Source organism: Anopheles stephensi, unplaced genomic scaffold (assembly GCF_013141755.1).
Source record: "Anopheles stephensi strain Indian unplaced genomic scaffold, UCI_ANSTEP_V1.0 ucontig57, whole genome shotgun sequence".
Taxonomy (NCBI): domain Eukaryota; kingdom Metazoa; phylum Arthropoda; class Insecta; order Diptera; family Culicidae; genus Anopheles; species Anopheles stephensi.
The window spans coordinates 19,199-42,042 of record NW_023405424.1 but is presented as its reverse complement, the minus strand read 5'-3'; the positions used below and the strand labels follow the sequence as shown (position 1 = coordinate 42,042).

The following is a 22,844-nucleotide window of genomic DNA, read 5'->3' as shown; positions in this document are numbered from 1 at the left end:
TTTGTTATTTTGAAACACAAATTAACGTGGTATATGTTTTATTTTTGCCGCACTTTTAACGAGTATGTAACCAAAACAAAACAAAACTCCGAAAAAACGTAAAGTTTGCATTTGGTCGCCTATTTTGCGGCGGTTAAATTCCATTCGTAATATAAACAAATGTTATTTGCGCACTATAAAAATTCGCATCAACGATGGGCTTTCCTTCACTATTCGCATTTCTCGTAAATGTTGCACCGGAGGAGCTACACTTTTCCGAACGTTGCTGTGAATGTTTGACGTGTTATCGGCCAGGGACAGGTTAAGGGTAACATTGCTTACTACGCATGTCGAAGTTACTTCACCTTTGCCCCGAACTTGAGCATCCGCTGCAGAGGCGGTATTCGCTGTCGCTGGTAACTGTTCCGCATTAGTTTGCGGACTAAGCCTTTCCATATTATTTTCTCTATTGCACGGTACTACGATCGACGTGTCTACCATACGATGGAGGTCAGCTTTTGGCGGTTCTTCGATGCTTCTCGAGGAACACGGTACGGACTCTGCACAGTTGCGCTCCACTGGTTGGGCCGATAAGGGTTGCGGATTTAGCCTCTCCACAGTATGTTCGTCAATGACCAGTGCTAACTTCGATGTTGGTGCCAAACGCGGTGGATCAGTTTTTTGCGGTATCGGTTCTACACAATTGCGTATTGCCACCGGTTGCGTATTTTCATTATCACACAATGCTTTTTTACCAACTTTCATTTGTTTCGAGTATGATTCAACCGATTGTTTTTTAGTTGAACCATGCCGTTTCTCATCATCCGCGTTCATCTGCTTTCGAGACCGTTTGCGTGTGGTGGCTGGGTTTTGCGTAGGCCTGATTTCGTCTGAAGTTTTGCTAGGAATAACCGTGGTGGAATTGCTTGCTGATGGCGCGGAAACGCTCGGCAGCTCTTCCGTTAAGCATTTGCTAGAACTTGGGGCATTTCTCCACCTGTTCGATTTTTCAACTGGCTCAACATTTGTCACCGACTTCTGACGCTGCTGGGTACTTGATTGTTTGAACGGTTTTACCTTTTCGTTGGCCTGATGATGATCATACACTAACGCAGAGTTAACGACTTCGGTCGCTGCCAACATTTTTGAAATGCTTGCGGAGCTAGAAGCATCGTTTGGCTGCTGCTGTACGGGAACGGTATCATTTGCAGATTTTTTATCACAAACACTATTTGGTACAACGTTCGGCGTCTTATCCGTTCGCATAACGGATGATTGGTGGTAGTTGTTATTCTCATTACGCTGGCTTCTAGCACATCGGTTTCTCGGTGAAGTATGTAGCCTTTTCCCTAGACTTTGCAACGGTTTCTTCAGATCTGAATGACTTGCGGCTTTGACCCTGTGCTCTGAATGTTTGTCTGACCTTAATTGTGCATGCTTGGAGGATTTCTGAAGCGCCGGTTTTCGTGTCCCAGCTGATCTCGGTACGTTCCCTCGTGGTCCAGCGCTTGCTGGATCACTGGACCCTTTCCCTTCTAATCTTGCTATCGTGCTGTTCGTTTCGTCTGCTTGCCTTGCAGTTACCTTGTGCAAAACACGATAAGTGGTATGATCATCATCGGGACAAAAACGTGCCAATGGTTTACTGCTTAGCGGAGTTGAGCTTATTTCACCCAGTCCGTAATTTGTTGCTGTTAAGCTTTGTGGGGGGTTCCCATCATCGCTGTTCCGCACAGCCGCCATGCTCGGGGGTGATACGCTGTCCGGCGCTTCATTCTTAATGGGCGTTAGAAACAGTGATTCCATAATAGTTTGTATCGATGAGTCCGAAGGACCGGAGGAGTAATAATTCGGCACATGTTGGCTGCCTGTGTCCTGCGATGGCTTGGCCGGCGAGTGTACTACTACCATCGGTGTCATGAGCGTACTATCCCAAACACTGTGTTTAACGTCCGGGGACTTTAACTTACTCGGAATACTGTCAAGGGCAGAAGTTATCGACAAAGTAATTGGTGAAAAGTACGTTGATGAAAGTTTAGGAGATGTCTCGCAGGATGGCTTAGTCTCATGCGCCGGTGCTGCAGTTTCTAACTTTTGCCTCTTGTCCGCTACGCTTGCCACGCTATCGATTGACAATTTTCTCTTGGGATAAATGCTAACCATCGGTAATACGCTGGGCAGTGCTGCTTTTTGTACATTGGTACAGATCCTCTTCCTTTCCAATCTTTCACGGACGGCCTCTGCAGTGGATACTTTAGGTTTCTTGCTCGCCTCGCCCGTACTCTCTTTCGGTTTACTGGTTTCAATTTCAACCTCGGCAGCTACGCTCAATTCTATCGATTCGTTCAATGCCGCACAGGAGCTCGTTTCATCCATGTCGACCCGCTCATTAAAACTCATAAAGTAGGTTTGAATTGACATTTTCAAAGATTTCGGTGATTGTTTCCCGCTGCTCGCCCGTACGGCAGAATAGCTGTTAGAACGTTTATCGCACAAGTTCAGGCAATGCGAATTGCTTTCACTTAACAAAGTTGCTTCAGAAATTGATGATGGCTGCTGCAGCTTGGTGCCTGTAGCCGCAGCACCATCATTATCTTTTATCATTGACGTACCGTTCGCACGGGATGTTTCATTAGAAACTGATGGTGACACACCGTCCGTCTGTAGATTATCCTTACGGCGTATTTCATTACGAACGATTGCTTCATGTGCCGGATCTCCTTTTTTGGTTGCTACCGAAAATGCCGGTTTTGGTGCATTATTTGCGGCAAGAAAGCTGCTTGCATTGCCAGTACTACCAACCCCTGCACCAGGACTAATACGGCTTGCATCGAAGCTCATAGATTTTAGAACATGGTCGTCACTCTCCTTACCTGAACTACGCCGATCAGTTTTGCTTCCAGCTAATGCATCTGTAAATGAAATCGTGAATATCGAGGAATTAACATCTGTATAATTCAATTGACTATTTGCAACCTTCTACGAACAATTCATTATTACTTACTAAGGGTTGTTGGGTCTGCTTGCTTGATTACTGTCGAGAATGGTGATGTTTGTGGTTGATTCAGGTGGATTCCATGTGCCTCATTCGTAGCTTTTTTTGGAATCGTGGCATGCTGTGAAGTTTCTGAACTGTGCACCTTTGTTGGATTTTGCTCGTTTGTTGTTGGTTTAAGTTGGCAAAGCTCATTTCGTTGCTCTTCCTTACCAGCACCGCACTGCACATCGTCGGCAGGTTCAAATTTTGATTTTCTTTTCGATGATTTGTTGTGCTTGGCTTTCTTGTCATCCAACGCGTTGATATTGTCATCTTGACCGTGATTGGTTGCAGCATTTAAATGAATATCCTTGTTACTCCTCGCTTCACCTTTGTCGCGTTTCAGATCGACTAGCGTTCCACATGCATCTTCAGCACTAGCCTCTGCACTGGAGCTACAAGCTTTATCCAAGCTCGTAGATTTTAGAACAAGGTCGTCACTCTCCTTTGCTGAACTTCGCCGATCAGTTTTGCTTCCAACTAATGTATCTGTAGCTGAAACTGTAGATTTCGATACGTTATTGTGTGTATTGTTTAATGTGCAACACCTTCTGCGAGCGAATAATTACACTTACTAAGAGCGGTTGGCTCTGCGTGTTTGTTTGCTGTCGAAGATGTCGATTCTTGTGGTTGATGACCCTTATCCATACAGTGTTTTGGAATTGTGTCATCCTGGGAAGATTTCGACTTATCCACATTCCGTTCACAGGTTAGTGTTGTTGTATTTTGCTCGTTTGTTGTTGGTTTCAGTTGGCAAAGCTCATTTCGTTGCTCTTCCTTACCAGCACCGCACTGCACATCGTCGGCAGGTTCAAATTTTGATTTTCTTTTCGATGATTTGATGTGCTTGGCTTTCTTGTCATCCAACGCGTTGATATTGTTATCTTGACCGTGATTGGTTGCAGCATTTAAATGAATATCCTTGCTACTCCTCGCTTCACCTTTGTCGCGTTTCAGATCGACTAGCGTGCTACATGCATCTTCAGCACTAGCCTCTGCACTGGAGCTACAAGCTTTATCCAAGCTCGTAGATTTTAGAACAAGGTCGTCACTCTCCTTTGCTGAACTTCGCCGATCAGTTTTGCTTCCAGCTAATGCATCTGTAAATGAAATCGTGAATATCGAGGGATTAACAACTGTATAATTCAATTGACTATTTGCAACCTTCTACGAACAATTCATTATTACTTACTAAGGGTTGTTGGGTCTGCTTGCTTGATTACTGTTGCGAATGGTGATGTTTGTGGTTGATTCAGGTGGATTCCATGTGCCTCATTCGTAGCTTTTTTTAGAATCATGGCATGCTGTGAAGTTTCTGAACTGTGCACCTTTGTTGGATTTTGCTCGTTTGTTGTTGGTTTAAGTTGGCAAAGCTCATTTCGTTGCTCTTCCTTACCAGCACCGCACTGCACATCGTCGGCAGGTTCAAATTTTGATTTTCTTTTCGATGATTTGTTGTGCTTGGCTTTCTTGTCATCCAACGCGTTGATATTGTCATCTTGACCGTGATTGGTTGCAGCATTTAAATGAATATCCTTGTTACTCCTCGCTTCACCTTTGTCGCGTTTCAGATCGACTAGCGTTCCACATGCATCTTCAGCACTAGCCTCTGCACTGGAGCTACAAGCTTTATCCAAGCTCGTAGATTTTAGAACAAGGTCGTCACTCTCCTTTGCTGAACTACGCTGATCAGTTTTGCTTCCAACTAATGCATCTGTAGCTGAAACTGTAGATTTCGATATGTTATTGTGTGTATTGTTTAATGTGCAACACCTTCTGCGAGCGAATAATTACACTTACTAAGAGCGGTTGGCTCTGCGTGTTTGTTTGCTGTCGAAGATGTCGATTCTTGTGGTTGATGACCCTTATCCATACAGTGCTTTGGAATTGTGTCATCCTGGGAAGATTTCGACCTATCCACTTTCCGTTCACAGGTTAGTGTTGTTGGATTTTGCTCGTTTGTTGTTGGTTTCAGCTGGCAAAGCTCATTTCGTCGCTCTTCCTTACCAGCACCGCTCTGCACATCGTCGGCAGGCTCAAATTTTGATTTTTTTCTCGATGATTTGATGTGCTTATCTTTCTTTTTATCCAGCTTATTGGTATTAGCGGTTGAATTAGCGCCTTCACTAGTTTGCTTCCTACTATCATCCGATACTTGAATGCCACTTGCCTTACTGTTAGTATCCACTGTTAACGTTGATTTGTTCTGATCTCTAGAGATCCGACGAAATAGTCCTTTTGATGTGCTCGGTTGCTCCACTTCGTTCGAAGCAATCCCTTGCAATTTGATATCTGTGCTTTTTCCTTGCATCTGTTCAGCTGCATGATTTAAACCTGCATTTGTCAGCTTGTCATGCTTTATACCATCATGAAATTCTGGTGTTCGGCGGTCAATATCCAGACAACCTTGTTTAACATCAGAAAGTCTAGGATTGCTCCTATAGCGATCGTCATCTTCAATTCGTCCATGACGGTAAGGCGCGGGCTTCTCACAAGATCTTCGTTCCTTATCCCGCGTACGAGCTTCGTGGGGATTTGGCTCTTTAGTCTCACGACTTCGCTCGCTATGCGTTTCTTTAAAACGACTTCGCTCGCTGCTACGCCGTTCCTTGGGACTGTGGTGACGGTCATAGAGGCTTTTGCGATGCCGCTCACGGTACCTTTCGCGATCACGCTCTCTGTCACCATCGTGGCATCGGTCACGATCACGATGACGATTTCTTTCCTGATCACGGTCGCGATATCGATCCAGCTCGCGGTCGCAATTCCAGCCCTGGTCCCGGTGTCGCTCTTTGTCTCTATCGCTCGTTCTATCTCGACCGTGGCTTCGATCCCGTTCGGGAACAACTTTGCTTGTGCGCACCCGATCATGCTCACGATCCCGGTTGCGGCTCGAGTCTCTACCGTCATCAATAATACATTTGCTTTGCAAACGCTCGCAGCATTCAACGGAGAGTGTTGGCGGTGTTTGAGTGAACCTCGTTTCACAGCTAGCACTTTTGGCAGTATGAAATTTTCGCCGAAACACGGCATCATCGCACTGTTTTCTTAACTCACTAATCGTTGCATCCTTCCGTTGGATCTCAGCTTTGGCAGTCAGAAGCAGCGATGACACATTTTCAAGCAATATTTTATTCTTCCTAACGATGTCTGTTTTCTCTTGTTCTGCCGCTTGCACTCTTTCTTCGAGTTCTTTTATATGTTGTCGTAGAGTCAGAAGCTCATGACTCTCCTAGAAAATAAAGGTAGTTTTAATAGCGAGGACGTAGGGATAAGGTTAGCAAACGCACCTGTCGAGCCTCCTTCTCGATGTGGTCGAGGTCCGCATATATATCAAAGTCTTCCGACATTATGACCGTCGGAAGTTGCACCAAACCAACACCTCACAATATTAAGTCTTCTTAATTTGTAGCCGCTTTTCTGGATTGCAATGTTATTTACTTGAGCCTCGTCGAACGAAGCTGTCACAGTGTTGCTGCGTTTGTTTGGCGCTCTTTCGACAAAATGTCAAACAAGATTACAACGCGATTACACGTGCGTATCGGAATGGATGCCATCAACAGACGCATAAAACCGCAAATTCGTAGAAATATTGAAATTTATGTTGAAATTGATTTCTTTATTCTATTCGGTATTGATAGCAGTTTAAAGTATTGCACATTAATTGAAAAAAATCAAGAAGTAGAAAACGGACACATCCGTGCGTGCTTGAATGTGTGCACCCCACTTGTCAACTGAGCTGCATGATACAACCTCTCGGTCCATTTAGTTCAATATTTCATTCTTGTTGTCTCGTGTTTTTTTCTTTTGTGACGCGCTCAGTCAAGCCTCTACTGTGATTTATTTATGTTTACGGAACACAGTATTTTGGAAGTTCCAATGACTCAGACTGAAAAGTTTAAGCAAAAATACGTCAATAACCTAGTTTAACTACTGAACTCGCACGCACGGTAGGTGTTTGTTAGTTATCAATCGGCAATTAAGAAAAACAAACTATCACATGAAAGTGTTAATTGTTGTTCTGAAAGCTAGCACGCTGACCTGAATCATCACCGGATCTATGAAATTTGTCTATTCTTTCGCTAATCTAGGCATTGTGTGTGAAATTGGAACAAAGAATTGCGTTGGAAGAGCTTCTGGCGTTTAAAATTGCAACATTCGTCTGGCAACCAAACCAAAACTAGTGCCAGACATCGCGTACACAAGGAATGTTCGAACAAAAATGGATGTATTGTCATGTTCTATATGAGTATGTGTTTGTGTGCCGAAATCATAAGCATACATGTGTATGTCTATGGTGAGATGGTGTAGGGTTTGTTCTTCAGGGAAAGATTAATTTGTTTTGGCTATCTGATATTATTAATATAAATGTGGCAACGCAACATAAATAAAAGAATCTCCAGAAGCTCAACCACTGCTCATTCCAAATCAACGAAATCGGTTCAATGTAAATGGTTCTACATTGACTCGTGGAAAAGACTAGGTCATTTTTAGCGATAGAAATTATTTATCACAAAATAGGCATCATTTTGCGAACAACTTTATCCCAAAATCTGTTTTCTTTCATTTCAGACATTTTTTTTTTATATGGTGATATACATGGTATTATAATACAACACATACCCACACACACACCCTCCGCATCAGCCGAGCGTACCCGAGCCGACGATGTTAAAATCCAGCACGCAACAGCAAAAAAACATCCTGAGCACCGTTATCGGCGCATTGCCTGACAATCGACCGATAACATCGTTACAGCTGGTTGAAGAGTTTGAAAAATGCCCCAAACACTTTCTGCCCATCAACAAGACTTACGATCAGGATCAAGATGCAGACTTGTGGCGCGAGAAAATGTTGATCGGCAAACGGACGACCAGGTATCTGTGTCTATCCAAGTCGGAAGGACTGCCGGGCTACATAGTGGAGACGTTGAAGATAATAAACGAGAAGGAAATTACTCCCGAAGGGTTCTCGCAGTTGATGAGAACGGCGGACACTGAGCAAAAGGCATGGCGCAAAAAGCAACTGGTCTATCGGTTGGCTAAAAAGGGGTCCGCCAAACAAGCCGTTACGGATATCATTCTGTGCTCCAGGCTTCGTCAGGCCCCGGAGGGTTTTACATTGGCCGGGTATGTAGAAATTGGGAGGCTTCGTTTTCTAGTCATCTTTATTTACAGCGTCATTTAAACCATGCTTTTCTTGTGTGTGTGTGTGTGTGTGTGTGTGTGTGTTTTTTTTTTTGTAGAGATATAAATGGCATTCTAGTGTGCTTCAAACTATCACCTGTGCCCCATCGTCCATCGCCAAGTGTGCCGACGCGGCAGAGCATAACTGACCTTGAGAAAACTATCGAAAATTTGAAGATACAGTCGAGCGTGAGTAATGTACGTAATTTTTATTTCCATTCCTGGTGCATTGTGTTTCATTGTGTTTGATCGTTTGCACACTGCAGCCACAACCGCAGGACCACGAGTACGAACAACTGCTGTCGTCATATCAGCTTTCACCAAAGCCTGTAGCCCCTAAGTCTCCCATGTATTCGACTGGTACACTGAACATTCACACCGACGTGGAAGGTGTTCCGTTTATGCTCAATCCCGCTTTAAAACATTACGCCACCGAAGTAAGCTAGTCCCCACCAGGGTAGGCTAATCGCCGATCAATTTCTAATAATGCTTGGATATCGTTTCAGATCCCACCCGTTTACAAGCTGACAGACACACAGCTAGAATATGATTTTCACTTAGAGAGACAAGTACTGTGCACAACCAAATCCCAAAACGTTCAATTGACAAATCCGTTCTTCCAATAAGACGATGAATCGCATTGCTACGTTTGTAAGCTCATATTCGCAACGTTCAACCTGAGCGCGAGCGAGCTTTCTAAGCTACGCGATGATTTACTACTGTTTCGAAATGCTAAAGAAATAGTGAATGCTCGAATATACTCCAGCATACATAATGGACGAATCTGTAGAGACAATATCAACTTCCTTGCCCAAATGCATACGTTTGATAACAATTAATTTTAAATGTGTATATTATACTATTTTCCGATAAGCTTCCGTTAGAGCAGGCATGTCGAACTTGCCACTCGTGGTCCACACGTAACCCGCCAAGAAATAGCGAAAGCTTTGTCTCTTTTAAATCAGACAAATGAATCATGAATTTAAAATTTTATTCACATCAGTGTAGGACATATAGGAAAAAAATCCGATACAATGTTTTCCACGCCATCCGCGAACCAAACCGAGTTTGACATCACTGCGTTAGTGTTTTACAATGACGATGAAAATAAAACTGTATGGCTAAAAGATTGAGAAGAAATATTGTTGTTTCATAATCTGATCACTAAGATTGGGTCTGACAAATAATTTTATCAATGATACATCGGGCTCTATATTATACTAGATCTGGGTTCAAAGCCGCAACAATGCCTCCCATCCTGTTGTTGCTACGGGAACAACAGTGGACGCAAAACGTCCCCGTTGGTGAACCGGCCACACGAAGGTATGGCCGATTCGGAAAAGAAGTCGCGCACCTTCCTTCGGGCGTTGAATCAACGGATGCAACGTACCTCGCGCAGGTCAGACAAGTGGCTTCATTCCCGGATTACCGGGCGATCTTCCAAAAGTGGACCTGATGGGAGGGGCGGTCGCGATTCTTCCAATTCCTCCGACGGTGCAGTTGGTACTACTAGAGCACCGGCCTGAATTCCGTAGGGAGGACGAGGTCGAATCTTCCGCTGACCAACGCCTGGACACTGGCTTCTCTCCTAGCTTCCGACGAAGTGGTAGACACCGTCGAATCCGTTCTCCGGAGGGAAGGATTATTTCGGATCTCGTGCCTGAAAAGAACCCTGAAACTCTTACGAAGTGTTCGTTTCGCCGGTTACGAATTGTGTCCAGTTTTTCAGCCAATTCAATATGGCTCGCTCGGGTTGTCATGCACGTGAAAATGACGCCCCATCGTTTTTCGACTGAGCGTTTTACAGTTACCACGAAAGGCCCGAAATAATCGACTCCTGTGTGCGTGAAGGGGAAAACGTATGCGTCTGTTCGGCAGGCAGGTAAGGGAGCCATTATAGGTGGTACTGGTTTCGCCCGGGCGTTCTTGCAATACTGGCATCTTGCCTTTACGTATCTAAATGCCACATTAAGTCCTGGAATGAAATACCTTTGTTGCAAGGCTGCCGGAACTATCTTATCCGATTGATGGTTGTACATTTCATGGTACCATTGGATAATCAAATGTGCTATGTGGTGGTGCTTCGGTAGTATTACCGGCACTCTAGCTGCCCTTGGGAGGTTTTGTGTATATTCCAACCTACTCCTGAAACGCATTCCGCCATTTTCGTCTAACATGGGCGTTAGTTTTGATAACGGTTCTATAGTTGTCAATTCTTTGTTTTCGGCCAGATCTTTCATCTCATCAGGATACGTTGCATCCGTTGATTCAACGCCCGAAGGAAGGTGCGCGACTTCTTTCCGAATCGGCCATACCTTCGCGTGGCCGGTTCACCAACGGGGACGTTTTGCGTCCATTGTTGTTCCCGTAGCAACAACACATCCTGAACGACTGACCGGTTGAATTCACGTAAAACGTTTTTATACTCAAATTAATACCATTAATTTGTTTGTATTCTTCCTTGATGGATTATTGGAAATTATTATTTAAGTTATTATTACTTTAAAGCTTTCAATACTTAATCCATCTGTTTATGAACGCGAATGTTACAGCATGTCCATTGTCCATCCGAACTTTGGCAATGGTAAAACGTCTGGTTCGTCGGTTATCTAGTAAATAAAATAACAAAAACAACAGAATATACTCAGTGACATCGTCACATTATTGTTTTATCTCAAACCCACATAAGGACACAATCGGGCAAAATATCTTGGTTTCGTACGAAATTTGCATGCTCTTTCACGACCGTTTAAGTATTTACTAGAACTTGGGGCATTTCTCCACCTGTTCGATTTTTCAACCGGCTCAACATTTGTCACCGACTTCTGACGCTGCTGGGTGCTTGATTGTTTGAACGGTTTTACACTAACGTAGAGCAAACGACTTCGGTCGCTGCCAAAATTTTGCCAAGACTGAAATTGGCACAACACATTCAAATAAACATCAATCGAACGTAAATGAAGGTTTGTGTTCGATTTGATCGTTACTTTTGGGCTGAGTATGTTTGGTACAGATAATAAGCGCTAAGCGTCAGTGATCGGCGATTCCTTTAAGTTCCCGATTGGTTCAGCGAGTTCGGTTGGTAGGTAGAAGAAGAGCGTACAACTTCCGTCTATATCCGTATAGAGTGTCGCTAGGCGTCGGCCCACTAAGCATATGGCCACCACCGCCAATATATTAAGTAAAAATAAAGAACTCTACAACTCCGAGGGCGTTCTCCGAGTTGTCAGACCGTTAAAAGGTTTTTTCAGGTGTCTTTTGTTGTAGCAGTTCCCTTCAAAGGAAACAACAGTTATTCTACGTATTTAACATGAAAAACAAATGTTGGATATTGTATTTTATGGGCTGAAAAGTCTGTCTATATGCTATGCGGACGAAACTGAATGATGGTCTTGAAACCACGTGCTCCCGTTGCAATATTAATACAAATGGAACAAGCGCACATTAAGTTCTTGCAATTTTCCTAGACTTTCCATTCACGTCACGACCGTCCTAACTTCAACTCCTATCACTTGAGCCAGTCGAACAGAATACGTATAGAAAACATCATAACCAATGGGTGGTTAGTATTTTGTTTCCAGTGTCAAATAGTAATAAGGTTAATTTATCTAATCTATTCATCGACGAATCTATCCACTGACACCGGTGATTGGCATGGCGGTTAACGTGTTTGGTCTTGTTAAAATTTTAAATACCAATGTGACTATTTCGTAGTTATATATTTTTATTTTAGTTCATCGATCCGCGAGTGGTGGCCCCCGTGAAGCAAACTTTCAAATTACAAATAACAGAAACTTAAGCTCGGATTTCATAAATTCACATGTAACAGGGCGCACAGAACGCACGATGAAATTTTGGAACGTGTCAGGTTTGAAACGATCACACACGGTATTAAAATAAGCGGCTTAGAAGAGCCAAAGTCGGCGGGAGATATATACAAAGCCGAGAAAGGAGCACCGGTGATTCGATCCGATTGCCAGGTAGTCCTGCGACAAACAGTCTGCGTGTATGTGTCAACACCAAGCGGTGCGCAGCGTCCGGCGTAATCAAGGATCACAGTGCAAAGCGGAACAATTTCCGCGCGACGGACTCAAGGCGTGCCAAGGAGCGAGCAACTGATGGCCATCATACCACAGCAGCATATGCCATTACGGAACGCACCAGCGAACGAGCAGTACAGCATTTTAATGCAGACCATCCAAGTTGGATCAGGCCAATATGTTGATTCCCCTTAGTGACAATATGCTCCAGCTTGTGTCGTGGAAGCTCAACTTATAATCAAGGAGCACTCCAAGGACTCCCACTCGCTAGTATGTGCTCCTTTGAAAAATGTTCCAGTCCTTTGTTCATTCCTCTGTCTTGTCTCGGGTATTGAATGTAATCCAATCCATACATCAACATGGATTTATGCCAAATCGATCCACGTGCACTAGTCTTTTGTCTCTTATCTCTACTGTATATACTCTCTACTTCTACTAAATTCTCTACTTCTCTACTGCAATATGGCTTCCGGGCATTACGTCAGGGCAGCCTTCGTCGACAGTATCTTTATACTGTATTGTTGACCATGATGTTATCTAAACTTGGCATTGCAGATCCACTACTTTCTTGGCTGAAATCGTATCTTTACGGTAGAAATTATAGAACAAGAGTGGAGTACTCTCTGCCCTTTAAAGCTACGTCTGGCGTACCTCAAGGGAGTGTTCTACCTCCAGACGGCTGTCTCCTCCATGCCGATGGTTTGAACTTTTATATGCCTGTGCCCTAGTGCGTCGATTGTTTGAATCTTCAATACTTCCTTATTTCCTTCTATTCCTGGTGTTGTTCCAACGGGCTTGCCCTTTGCCCCGATAAGTGTTATGTTATGTCGTTTGGTCGTTGGACTTCCAAAATACTGTGGGACTATTCCTTTTGCGGAACCAAATTGTTGTAGAGTTACTACCACTAAGGATCTCTGGTTTGACGATAAACTGTCTTTAACGAATCACGACCACGCTCAATAAAGCTAATAAAACGCTTGGATTTATTATGCGTCTGTCCTCTGAAATGTCTCAAATGGGTTGAGAGGGTGGTTTGTTCTATGTGGTCGACTGCTTGGTCTTGAATCGATTAGAATGCGATACTCCCATATTCGTTCCTATTTTATCCCCTGTCTCATCTCGAATGAACTTGATGCTTCTGCGCTTTTATCCTTGATATTTCCTGTCCTGTATATTCCCTCCAGACCTCCGCTGTCCGGCCATAGTCAGAATGACCCTTTCCTATGAGCGCTCGCGACCTTTAACGGTTCTTATCACCTATTTGATTTTGGTATCTCTGAATCCCGTTTCCGCTCTCGTCTTCTTGATTCCTCTTCCCTCTCCGTTGTTTGGGCTAAGAATATATTTTTTGATAAACACAAGTGCCATGCAAAAAAATAAAAATAAAATAGAAATTAAACTATTTTATTTCTATTTTTTTAACTTTACTTTATAATGATTTTTATTATTATTTTTTTTATTTCAGGCAAGATTTTACTCACGGCATGCAAAAACGGACGGCATTGGACGGCACTCTGTAGCAACCGGTTGTGATTGACATTTTGTATTGGTTTTTTTTTTTAACATTTCAGCTAACGTGTCGTTAATTAAACTGTCAAAATCACAAAACCACAAAAGCTCTGGTTTGGTTCACTTCCACTTCCCCCTGGTCAGATTATGTGCAGTATTAGATTTGCCCACATTTATGTGCAGTACCAGGCTGCTGAGGAACAATACTCAGCAGTCCATCCATCCAATGTACTCAGTCTTCTGACTAGTTATCTTATGATCTATCAATGACATCAGTTGGCAGTTTAGCTTATGAAAATAATCAGAGAAAACAAACATATATTCCGCAAACCAGAGAAGGTGTTGAATATGTGCGTTAAGCCCAGCTGAGCGTGAACTATCCTGGTAGCGTTAGCGCTACTTTACATGTGCATATCAAGCTTCCTTCAATCTGATCAATAAATTAAGTGAGGTAGAGGCTTGATCAAGACTAAATTACTGCTCCTGAAGTCCAGAAGCTTTCTGAACTGCTCACGGTCAAGCACCGTCGCCAGCGGATGCATCAACACCTTCGCCACAACCCTTAAGGCTAACCGTCGCCCGGCGATTCCAAATCATCCTGCTCTTAGGTTCACTATTTTTATTACTTTGACACCTTCTACATCTATTAGAACCCCCCCTTTTATTATTAAAAGTGGGGGGGGGGTATTATTACCCCCCCCCCCCCCTTTTAGCCGAAATCTTTTTGGCATCTCGCATCATGTAGCCTAGGCTTTAAAAGGACGAATTTGTTGACGTATTGGCACCACGGCCACGATATTATTTTTGGGTAAAAGACTCGAGAAGGCCCCCCCTAGAATCTTTTGTGTGCGGCACTGTGGTCTGTCATTTTTATTGCACAATGGGATTTTTGTATGGTCATAACTCGTTTGATATAAACAATGTGCACTGTTCCTCAATACTGTTACTGGACAGCGAGCAGATCATGAAAATATACATTGTAAGAAGTAATTTGAAATATTATTATTCCTATTTTACCTCCTTTCCTGAATATCTATGCCCGTTAACAAGTATCCATCGATCCAATGTTCCGTGACAGTCCGGGAACACCGTGTATGTTGTAAGCCTGATTGGTCACTCCTAGCGTGACCAAAAATTATTAAATGGCTTCTGTAAGCCAATATAAATGGCCAGGATAGAGGGAGGGGAGTTTAATCGAATAATAAGTAATATTTCATTCGACTTTATGCAACCATTTTTGACCACACTGAAAACACACTGTGAAGCTTTCGCAACGTGTACAGCGGATTGCATACATTTAGGCGTAAATCCTACAGTGCCTAACAAATTTTGTCAGGGGGGGAGGGGGGCAACTACTTCTGGCTGACCACTTGTATCAAAGAACTTCCTTTCGAACTGTTCTTGAGCTGACGAGGCTTTAAGCCCCCGCTAAAGCCTATATGATCGGATAGAACATTGAAAGTTTTGAAGCGGGATAAATGTCACTCTTTACGCAATTTACACAGGCATCCTTCCGCATACCATCAGCGTGTTTTTAAGCTTGCTGCTTATGCTTACCGTATTTACAACAGAGCCAGATATCATCACTATCTTGCGCGGCTTCAGCTTCGTTTCCACTCCAATCCCCGTTCCTTCCCCGGTCCTCTGCTAAAATCACCACTTGGTTTACCTCGTATCTTTCTAGACGCACGAGTTGTGTAAAAGTTAACTCCGAGATGTCTTGTTGTTCCGAGATGTTCTAGTTTTCATTGTTCATCTGGGGTTCCCCAGGGCAGCGTCCTAAGTCTTCTTCTCTTCCTCCTATTTGTTAATGATGTCTCCTCTATCCCTCCCGATAACGGTCATTTGCTCTTTGCAGATGACCTAAAAATCTTCCTTCCTATTCGTAACGCTACTGACAGTTCCTCTCTTCAAGAGTTTGTTAATGCCTTCTCTACTTGGTGTGCCTCTAATTCCCTTTGTCTTTGTATAGTAGTCAAATGTAGTGTTATGTCCTTCTCGCGTTCCTGCCCTGCCCCGGCGGTTCAACTACTCCATCAATGGTTGTTTGCTTGGTTGTGTCTCTCAAGTTCGAGACCTGGGACGTGGAGTGTCACGACTTGACGCTAAACTTTTCTTTGACGATCACATCTCGAATTTGGTAAATTCGGCTTATCGGATCCTTGATTTTATAAGAAGATTATCTACGGAGTTCTCTGCCACAAGATATTTTAGAACACTTTATTGTGGACTATTTCGTATGATACTTAAGTATGCTAGTGCTAGGAGTCCCTCTGGCACTATTTTTATTGCCCAAGTTGAGAAGGTGCCTTTACTCGCATGGCGTTTAGGTGCCATCCTGGTCGCTACTATGCTGAACTACCATCCTACTCAACTAGGTGCCAAATTTTGGAGATTCCCTCAATGGAATTGAGACGATCCAAGGATCAAGCTATGTTTATCACAGGTCCGTCCTTTCTATCTGTTATTCCCCTTTATGTTCCCACACGTTCCCTTCGTCCCCGTCCTCCCTTAACGATTCCTGCGCGCCGCACAACTTTTAGCTCTAATGCCCCGCTACTGGCTTGTTTCCGACACTTCAATGCTCTTTCTGACCATTTCGACTTTGGTATTTCCCTGTCTACGTCCCGTTCGAGTTTATCTTCCTCTATTATTGATCCTTAACTGTTTTTTCCCCTTTAACTCTGTGCTCTTTTCTGTTCTGTCTCTTTCTACTGTTTCTGTTTCCTGTAAGATCAACAGGATTTCCCTCGCCTATGAGGCTCCCTAACCGAAAAACTTTTTCCGAAGATGCCTTATCTTGGATGGTAATGCTGGTATTTTAAGGTGACGATGAGTGAGTTATATCGATCAGTGACTTTATTTTGATCATTAAGTTTTTTTTACATGAGTACATAAGTCATCGTTCTTTTCGATTCCGTATTTAAAAACTCTCCAAGCCTTACAGCTGTACAATTTAGCAATCGTTTCCTTCCGGTCAATAATTAGGTTGTTTTGTGGGTTTTGTTGTTGCTTACATGGCTAGGATTATGGAATATTATGCTGAATACTTGTTTTGTACATAGGATATCTGTGGAAACTAGTTCCGCCAGTCAACAGTCAAGCGTCGTCCTATCACACATTTACAGAAGCTTGCGAGCTTGTTTAGCCTCGATTGCTGTAGAGAACGCATTGCATTAATTCGATGCATACGGTATAGTGATGGAATTGGCTATCAAAACTATCATTCGTTAGCCTTATCTTACCTTCCGAGGCAGTGCTGTAGTCTTTCAATAACGTTGTCACGTACGCGTTACCGATTAGGACAACAGGAGCTTCCACGGCCAGATAAAGTAGCAGCGCACTGGTCACTGTTAGCAGCAAAGATGCCGACGTCAGCAGTAGCTACAAAAGGGGAAAAGGTAAGACATACGATGAAATTCGCACATAAAACAGACAGATAAATGCTTGCACACTCTGATCGTACCAGATTGAAGCCTCCGTAAACCATAGGGATCGGAAAGTTGGTATACAATCCATAAATGACTGAATATTGCACTATGTACATACAGTAGCTTATCTTGGCGAAGAACTGCAACCCACTGTGCGATAGCATGTCCAGCAAGCGTGATTTGCCTTTCAGGGCAAAAACTAAAAATACGAGACTATAGCTGCAGCCCCATGAAGCCTTCAGCAGACTGCCGTAGATCGCAAGGAAGAGGGAATGTTGTTGATCTTCGCTCACGAATGGAAGCAGAGTGGTGAAAGCATTCAACCCCACCAGTGCCACCAACGATACTTTTAACCACTTCTGTACTATCGGCAGGGACTGATCTGGCGAGCCCTTAGCTAGCGCACTCCTGTAGACCATAGCCGCAATTATACCAAAGAAATAACCGCTTATGTTTGTGTGCGATGGTAGGTAGTACTTCAAGAAATGATCGTAGGTGCGTAGTTCCGCCAAAGCATGCCTAGTGTTGAACGAAAGATAACAGGAATGAAAGAGTTGTGCAAACTTTGGGGGAAAAAAGATGGTTGTCTCCACAGGATTACCTCATATCGAACGTCATCGTAGCGGTGGTTAATGTGGTGTAGATGATGTATCCCGGCAGGACCAATGCAACCGCAACCATCACACGCACCAGCCATCCTTTGGTCGATGGAAACTTCCAAACCAGCAAAAGCAATGCCGAGCCAATCAGGAATAGTTGAAAATCTGCTCCCAAATACCAACTGAACTGAAGGCACTGTTGAGGAGCGGTTGGGAGGTTGGTGTGAGTGCAGCTAATGTGCTGAAGGTTGTATTGAAACGTATTTACTTACAGGTTTAGTGGTATGAATATAATTGTTCACAAACAGTATGTTAGACCACCAGTTGTTCAAGCAGAAATCGTTAAACTTGTACTCTAGCGGGCCTCGTCTGATGCGTCTGTACCATGTCGCTTGGTAGATGATGATGAATCCGTATGCTGGCAGCAATCTGTTGAAAAGTTGTTCAGGCATGGGGAACATTATTGCCACCAGATCCTAACCTACATCTTCGATGGCTACTACAGGATTTCGAACCACATAAAGGGTTGGTCCTGTGGGGGATGCGACAGTGGCGCCAGTCTTCACACAACAGTACCGGGGTTCAAATCCCATCTGGGCCGCGTTCACCCATAGTGAGAACTGACCATCCAACTATGCGGCATCGTATCATTGAGTCTAGTAACCCAGAAATGGCAGACATATGACCTTAAGAGGCCGTTAGACCAAGAACAACAACATTAGAAGTGCAAAGTTCCAATATCCAGTTGAACCATTCCGTCGAGTGAATCAAAAGTTTCATTATATCATTCAAAATCCCATGTATGGTCCGGAAGGCGTTCGAAGGTCCCGAACAACACTACTGAACACGCAAGGATTTTTCTGGTTTTCAACCCGCACAGAACTGAAAAAGGATATATTTCTTGCTGGTTTTTATACAGCTTTCAGTAACCTGGAGCTCAACTTGCAGCCTGTTCCTACATCCGGACATTGGGAACGTCAAAAGTGCAAGATGTGTACAGCTAAAGATGCCCTTAAAAAGATAGCAATTACCTGACTAAACGGCGCAATAGTTTGTCAATAAAGTACATGAAGCGGAACGATGGCGACCGGTCAAAGTGTCTCAGGCAGCTTATTCCAAAACACCATTCCACCGAGCGTGAAGAAAAACTGTATCATATGAGTGTTGCCGGAATTGACCAGCGGGAAAATAAAATGATTGGCTTGCTGTGAAGAAAATAGAAAAAAACAAAAACACACTATTAAACCTGCCATTCGATCGTTTCACACGATGGATCACACGCGCGACATCGCTTACCGCTTCCAAGGCTTCGGTGTTCCACACAGGCATCCGAATCAAGGGCAGCTGCGAGTGCACTATCAGTATGGTAAGCATCCCAAGTGCACGAAATCCGTCCAGAAAGGGCAGTGCATTCGGTTTGGGTGCTGCCCACAGCCGCTGCACATTTCTTCGTATGGAAAACGCGTCCACGAATAAATCATTCGGACGCGCGTTGAAATCGATCCAGGTAGCGCCAAGTGTGGCGAGCAGTAGGATGATCGTGAGGCAACCGAACATGTATTCGCCAAATGCTAAAGAATAAACGTTAAGATGTGCGTACAAACTAGCCGAGTCATTTGTTAAAATCTTACTTGTTCTCGGTTCGAAATCCGTTCTCGTCCAACATGACTCCGTAGTTGTGTGGCTGTTGAGCCCGTACTGATCGTAGATGCGATGATGGAGATACGCATCAATCAGCTTTGCCGTGCGGTGGTCGTGTGTGGTAACACCGGCGTAGAGATCATTCAAGCACAATCCTCGTTCAAGCTGATCGTGTGGAAAATTTCTACGATTGGATCGTAACCGCTGGAATAATTAATAAAAACAACGAATGTATAATAAAACGCTTACCACCAAACGTTATTACATTACATGCTGATGAGATGTTGTTAGCATCTTTTCGCTCATGTTAAAAATAAAATTTTACACAATAAACCAAAATAAAAGATGGGTGGGATGGTGTTACGTGTTACGCAATCTTAAAAGTATATATTTATGCATCCACGATAATCTAATCAATCAGTTCAGCAATGCTTAATATTAACCACCGTCTGCGTGACAACACTTGAGCACCACCAACTCGGCTAAAGCGTTTCGGTAATGATCACTCATTATTTTGGCCATATTTTTCGACCTGCCAGCCATACATCATTCCAACCCGTGACAACACGTACACATCTCCGCACGGAGAAGATCGCAGGTGTCGCAAGCGAGCAGATATCCCTAAAATGAAAATGAATAGATTCCTTTCCATTCGTCAAAAGCCGCTTCGCATGACTCGGATAAAGCGGGGCTGAGCGTTCCATTGCGACATTCATCATTGCGAGTGGCATTCAAAACACTTCATGGGTTGCCCATGGGTTTACCACTACTGGATCACTAGCCGGTGATTGAATACACTTTTACGCTATTATTTGTCTGCTGCCTGCCTTTGCAGCAACCATGGCAATGGCCAAACCCATCAGCAGCCCATATTAGGCCGGCGATCGTATGTATGAAAATCTGTCTTCGAGGATCGCAAACAACCGATCGTACCTAGCGTGCCGCGATGGGGATGCCGGCATGGGGAAATGTTTACTAAATTCCATTGCCAAGCGGCCCGGCAAGTGCCCGCCAGTGTTAGCAAGAGCGTGTGGTTCAATGCCCAAACAGTCTGGGTCAAGAAGGGCACCTTGCAAAATAAGGCTCTCCAGAAGTGAAATAAAGTGTTGCGACACACTAACAAAAAACATGTGATGGAAATCATCATCTGCCCACAATTTGAATATCACAGCTTAAAATTTTCTTCTCGGTGATCGAAGACGTATGCAGAACCTGAATTTTTAATCGTTACGGTTTGCATCACAGTTCGTCCCAGCAGTCTGCAACTGCAGTCAGCGAAGCGAAAGGGCAACCGAGAAGGTTGGTGTTCGTACTAAGCATATAATCTAGTCACATTTAATGATAGTCACAGTTTTAAGCTTCATTCATTGTAACGCTTTATTGCCCATCCTCAAAAATCAAATTTGCCACCTAGCTATACTTCACGCCCTCGATCTGTGTAGCGAAGCAATAATGTTAAATGAAAATTGATTGATTGATTGATTGTAAATGCTAAATATGTCTTCTTCTTCCATTGTTTGAAAGGGGTTTTGGCCTGCCATTTCTGCTTTTCTGTGACTTGATTTTACCCGTAGCAAAGTAGTTAGCCCTGTGTACGGTGAGGCGGTTTTGGGTCCTGCCCGGTCCTGCCGTGCGAGTGAATAAATATTTCTACCCACATTAATTAAGTAAGTGAGCAATACAGCCAGGCCGTTCTTTATGAATAAAAAAAAAAAAATTAAGTAAGTGAGTTTTGTTAACAGAAAGGAGCCTTAGTTTAACAGTGCAGGTGTAGAACCCACTATTAATTGAATCGTACTTAAAATTGCAAGCCATTGAATGGCGTATCGAGCTAAGTTATATCCACTTTATTGCTCTAAATATTGCAGGATAAATCCAACAAACCGTTAGGGGAAACAGGTTAACAAAATCACATAAGAAAGGATAAATAAAAATGTTAATAAGAAGCAGATGTGAAACATTCACCTTACACGGACTCAAATGTGGATTGATCCCTGGGCCAACCGAGAGGGTTGCCGTTCACGGCGTTTTACATTAGTAGCGCCAGCCCGGTCAAAAGTAGATGATATCGCGACAGAGAAACCGACCCGATCAAACGAAATTTAAAAACCTCAAATCAGCGACCTCAAAGGCGTTAAGCGAGCGGGGTGATGTTGACTGACAATATTTTAATTGCTGTGATCAGGCCCGGTTGGTATGAAACGGAACACACGAATGGTATGAATCGAACACACGTGCTGCATGCACTGAAAGCCGGAGCACACACAACATTGGAGCCCAGCATGAATGGGGAGGTAATGAATGGTAGCGGATGGAGAAGAAATTTGTTGTTAAAGCATGTTAAAGCAGCGAAAACCTCAGTTTCTTAACGGACGGTAATTACAGATATGTTTTGCCACAGCACGTTCGACGGATCTGCCTGCAGCGTGCTGACGCTGACACAGAACACGAAATCGGTATGTCTTTGGCGACACGTGTGGAAATCATCGTACTCGTATATTCGCGGCAGCTTGGCATAGCTCTCAAACGCTAGAGAACAAAACAAGCAAAATAATCCGAATCAGAATAATAAACAGACGGCATGGCACAACCAACAATCAACAACGGTACGATACGCACGGTCCTGCCGATCACCTAAGGCACCACACAAGGCCACAGTAAGCACTAGCAACCCACTTTGCACAACCAGATTCATCATCTGCACCGGATCGATCGTACCCGCACCATCGCACGCTAACGACTGAAAAGAAAATAGTGTTTGCACCGCATCGATAGGTTACGCACGCGTGCCCGCCGATAGGGCTTGGCCACCTTACTGCTTACCGACCCTCGCACCCCCATTATCCCCTCCCTAGCTAGTTGGGGTGCCTATTGAAGACCTTCAGCAGATGCAAAGGGGAAGCGCATCGTCGGTGGCTGCTGCACTCCTTTGGCGATGGAAATCGTATCTCCGCTGCGGCCAGCGGATGATGCCGCTGCTGCTGCTGCAGCAAGGTCCAAGACGCGCTGGAGCTTGACACGCTATTGATTAAGTTGAGGGCCCACGTGTTGAATGGCTAAGCGTGCTCGAAAGCACAAACGGTACTGACAATCTTTTTGAGGACGCACGTGGATCACTTTTCAATGTTTAAATTCTGCGTGCAGGCAGCAGCATGTTGGGTTGGCTTTTTTTTTGTTATTCTGTTTGAGCCTTTCCCAATGCTTGCAAAACTGCAATTTTACCGCATTCAACCATCCTAATCCTCTTTAATCCTACAATAAAAAAAATCCTCTTTAATCCTAAAATAAATTCATTCAAAATTTTGCTTCAAAGAGTATTCCGTCATCGTGTAAAACGCTCGGATTGCAGCTTGTTAACCTAACGAAAAACCCAAAATCGTCACACACGTGTGAAAATTCACACCAGCTTGCTTATAGAAAAG

The 22,844-nt window shown here is 43.8% G+C and overlaps 3 protein-coding genes across 7 annotated transcripts; 1 reads left to right on the top strand and 2 right to left on the bottom strand.

Moving 5' to 3' along the window:
* Window positions 1-6,509, bottom strand: LOC118517156. 3 transcript variants are annotated; one of them, XM_036063022.1, is made up of 6 exons: window positions 6,307-6,509; window positions 4,817-6,248; window positions 4,209-4,742; window positions 3,592-4,116; window positions 2,984-3,517; window positions 1-2,891 (listed from the first exon to the last, which is right to left on the bottom strand). In XM_036063022.1, the coding sequence occupies exons 1-6, from the start codon at window positions 6,364-6,366 to the stop codon at window positions 163-165; spliced, it is 5,814 nt and encodes a 1,937-aa protein (XP_035918915.1). In that variant the 5' UTR covers window positions 6,367-6,509; the 3' UTR covers window positions 1-162. The 3 variants fall into 3 exon arrangements, with proteins under 3 accessions (XP_035918915.1, XP_035918917.1, XP_035918916.1); XM_036063024.1 differs by lacking the exons at window positions 2,984-3,517; window positions 3,592-4,116; XM_036063023.1 differs by lacking the exons at window positions 3,592-4,116; window positions 4,209-4,742.
* A 288-nt stretch (window positions 6,510-6,797) lies between these two features.
* Window positions 6,798-9,342, top strand: LOC118517154 (multivesicular body subunit 12B-like). 3 transcript variants are annotated; one of them, XM_036063019.1, is made up of 6 exons: window positions 6,801-6,966; window positions 7,108-7,265; window positions 7,589-8,145; window positions 8,262-8,400; window positions 8,469-8,639; window positions 8,709-9,342. In XM_036063019.1, the coding sequence occupies exons 3-6, from the start codon at window positions 7,685-7,687 to the stop codon at window positions 8,826-8,828; spliced, it is 891 nt and encodes a 296-aa protein (XP_035918912.1). In that variant the 5' UTR covers window positions 6,801-6,966; window positions 7,108-7,265; window positions 7,589-7,684; the 3' UTR covers window positions 8,829-9,342. The 3 variants fall into 3 exon arrangements, with proteins under 3 accessions (XP_035918913.1, XP_035918912.1, XP_035918911.1); XM_036063020.1 differs by lacking the exon at window positions 7,108-7,265 and having other exon boundaries at window positions 6,798-6,966; window positions 8,262-8,391; XM_036063018.1 differs by lacking the exon at window positions 7,108-7,265 and having other exon boundaries at window positions 6,802-6,966.
* A 7,246-nt stretch (window positions 9,343-16,588) lies between these two features.
* LOC118517160 (regulator of hypoxia-inducible factor 1-like) lies at window positions 16,589-22,512 on the bottom strand. Its single transcript, XM_036063040.1, has 11 exons — window positions 22,234-22,512; window positions 22,042-22,162; window positions 21,806-21,951; window positions 19,413-19,626; window positions 19,078-19,352; window positions 18,904-18,986; window positions 18,054-18,210; window positions 17,784-17,977; window positions 17,218-17,701; window positions 16,997-17,135; window positions 16,589-16,908 (listed from the first exon to the last, which is right to left on the bottom strand). Exons 1-11 carry the CDS (start codon window positions 22,261-22,263, stop codon window positions 16,874-16,876), a joined length of 1,878 nt encoding a protein of 625 aa, XP_035918933.1. The 5' UTR covers window positions 22,264-22,512; the 3' UTR covers window positions 16,589-16,873.
* Window positions 22,513-22,844: the final 332 nt, after the last annotated feature.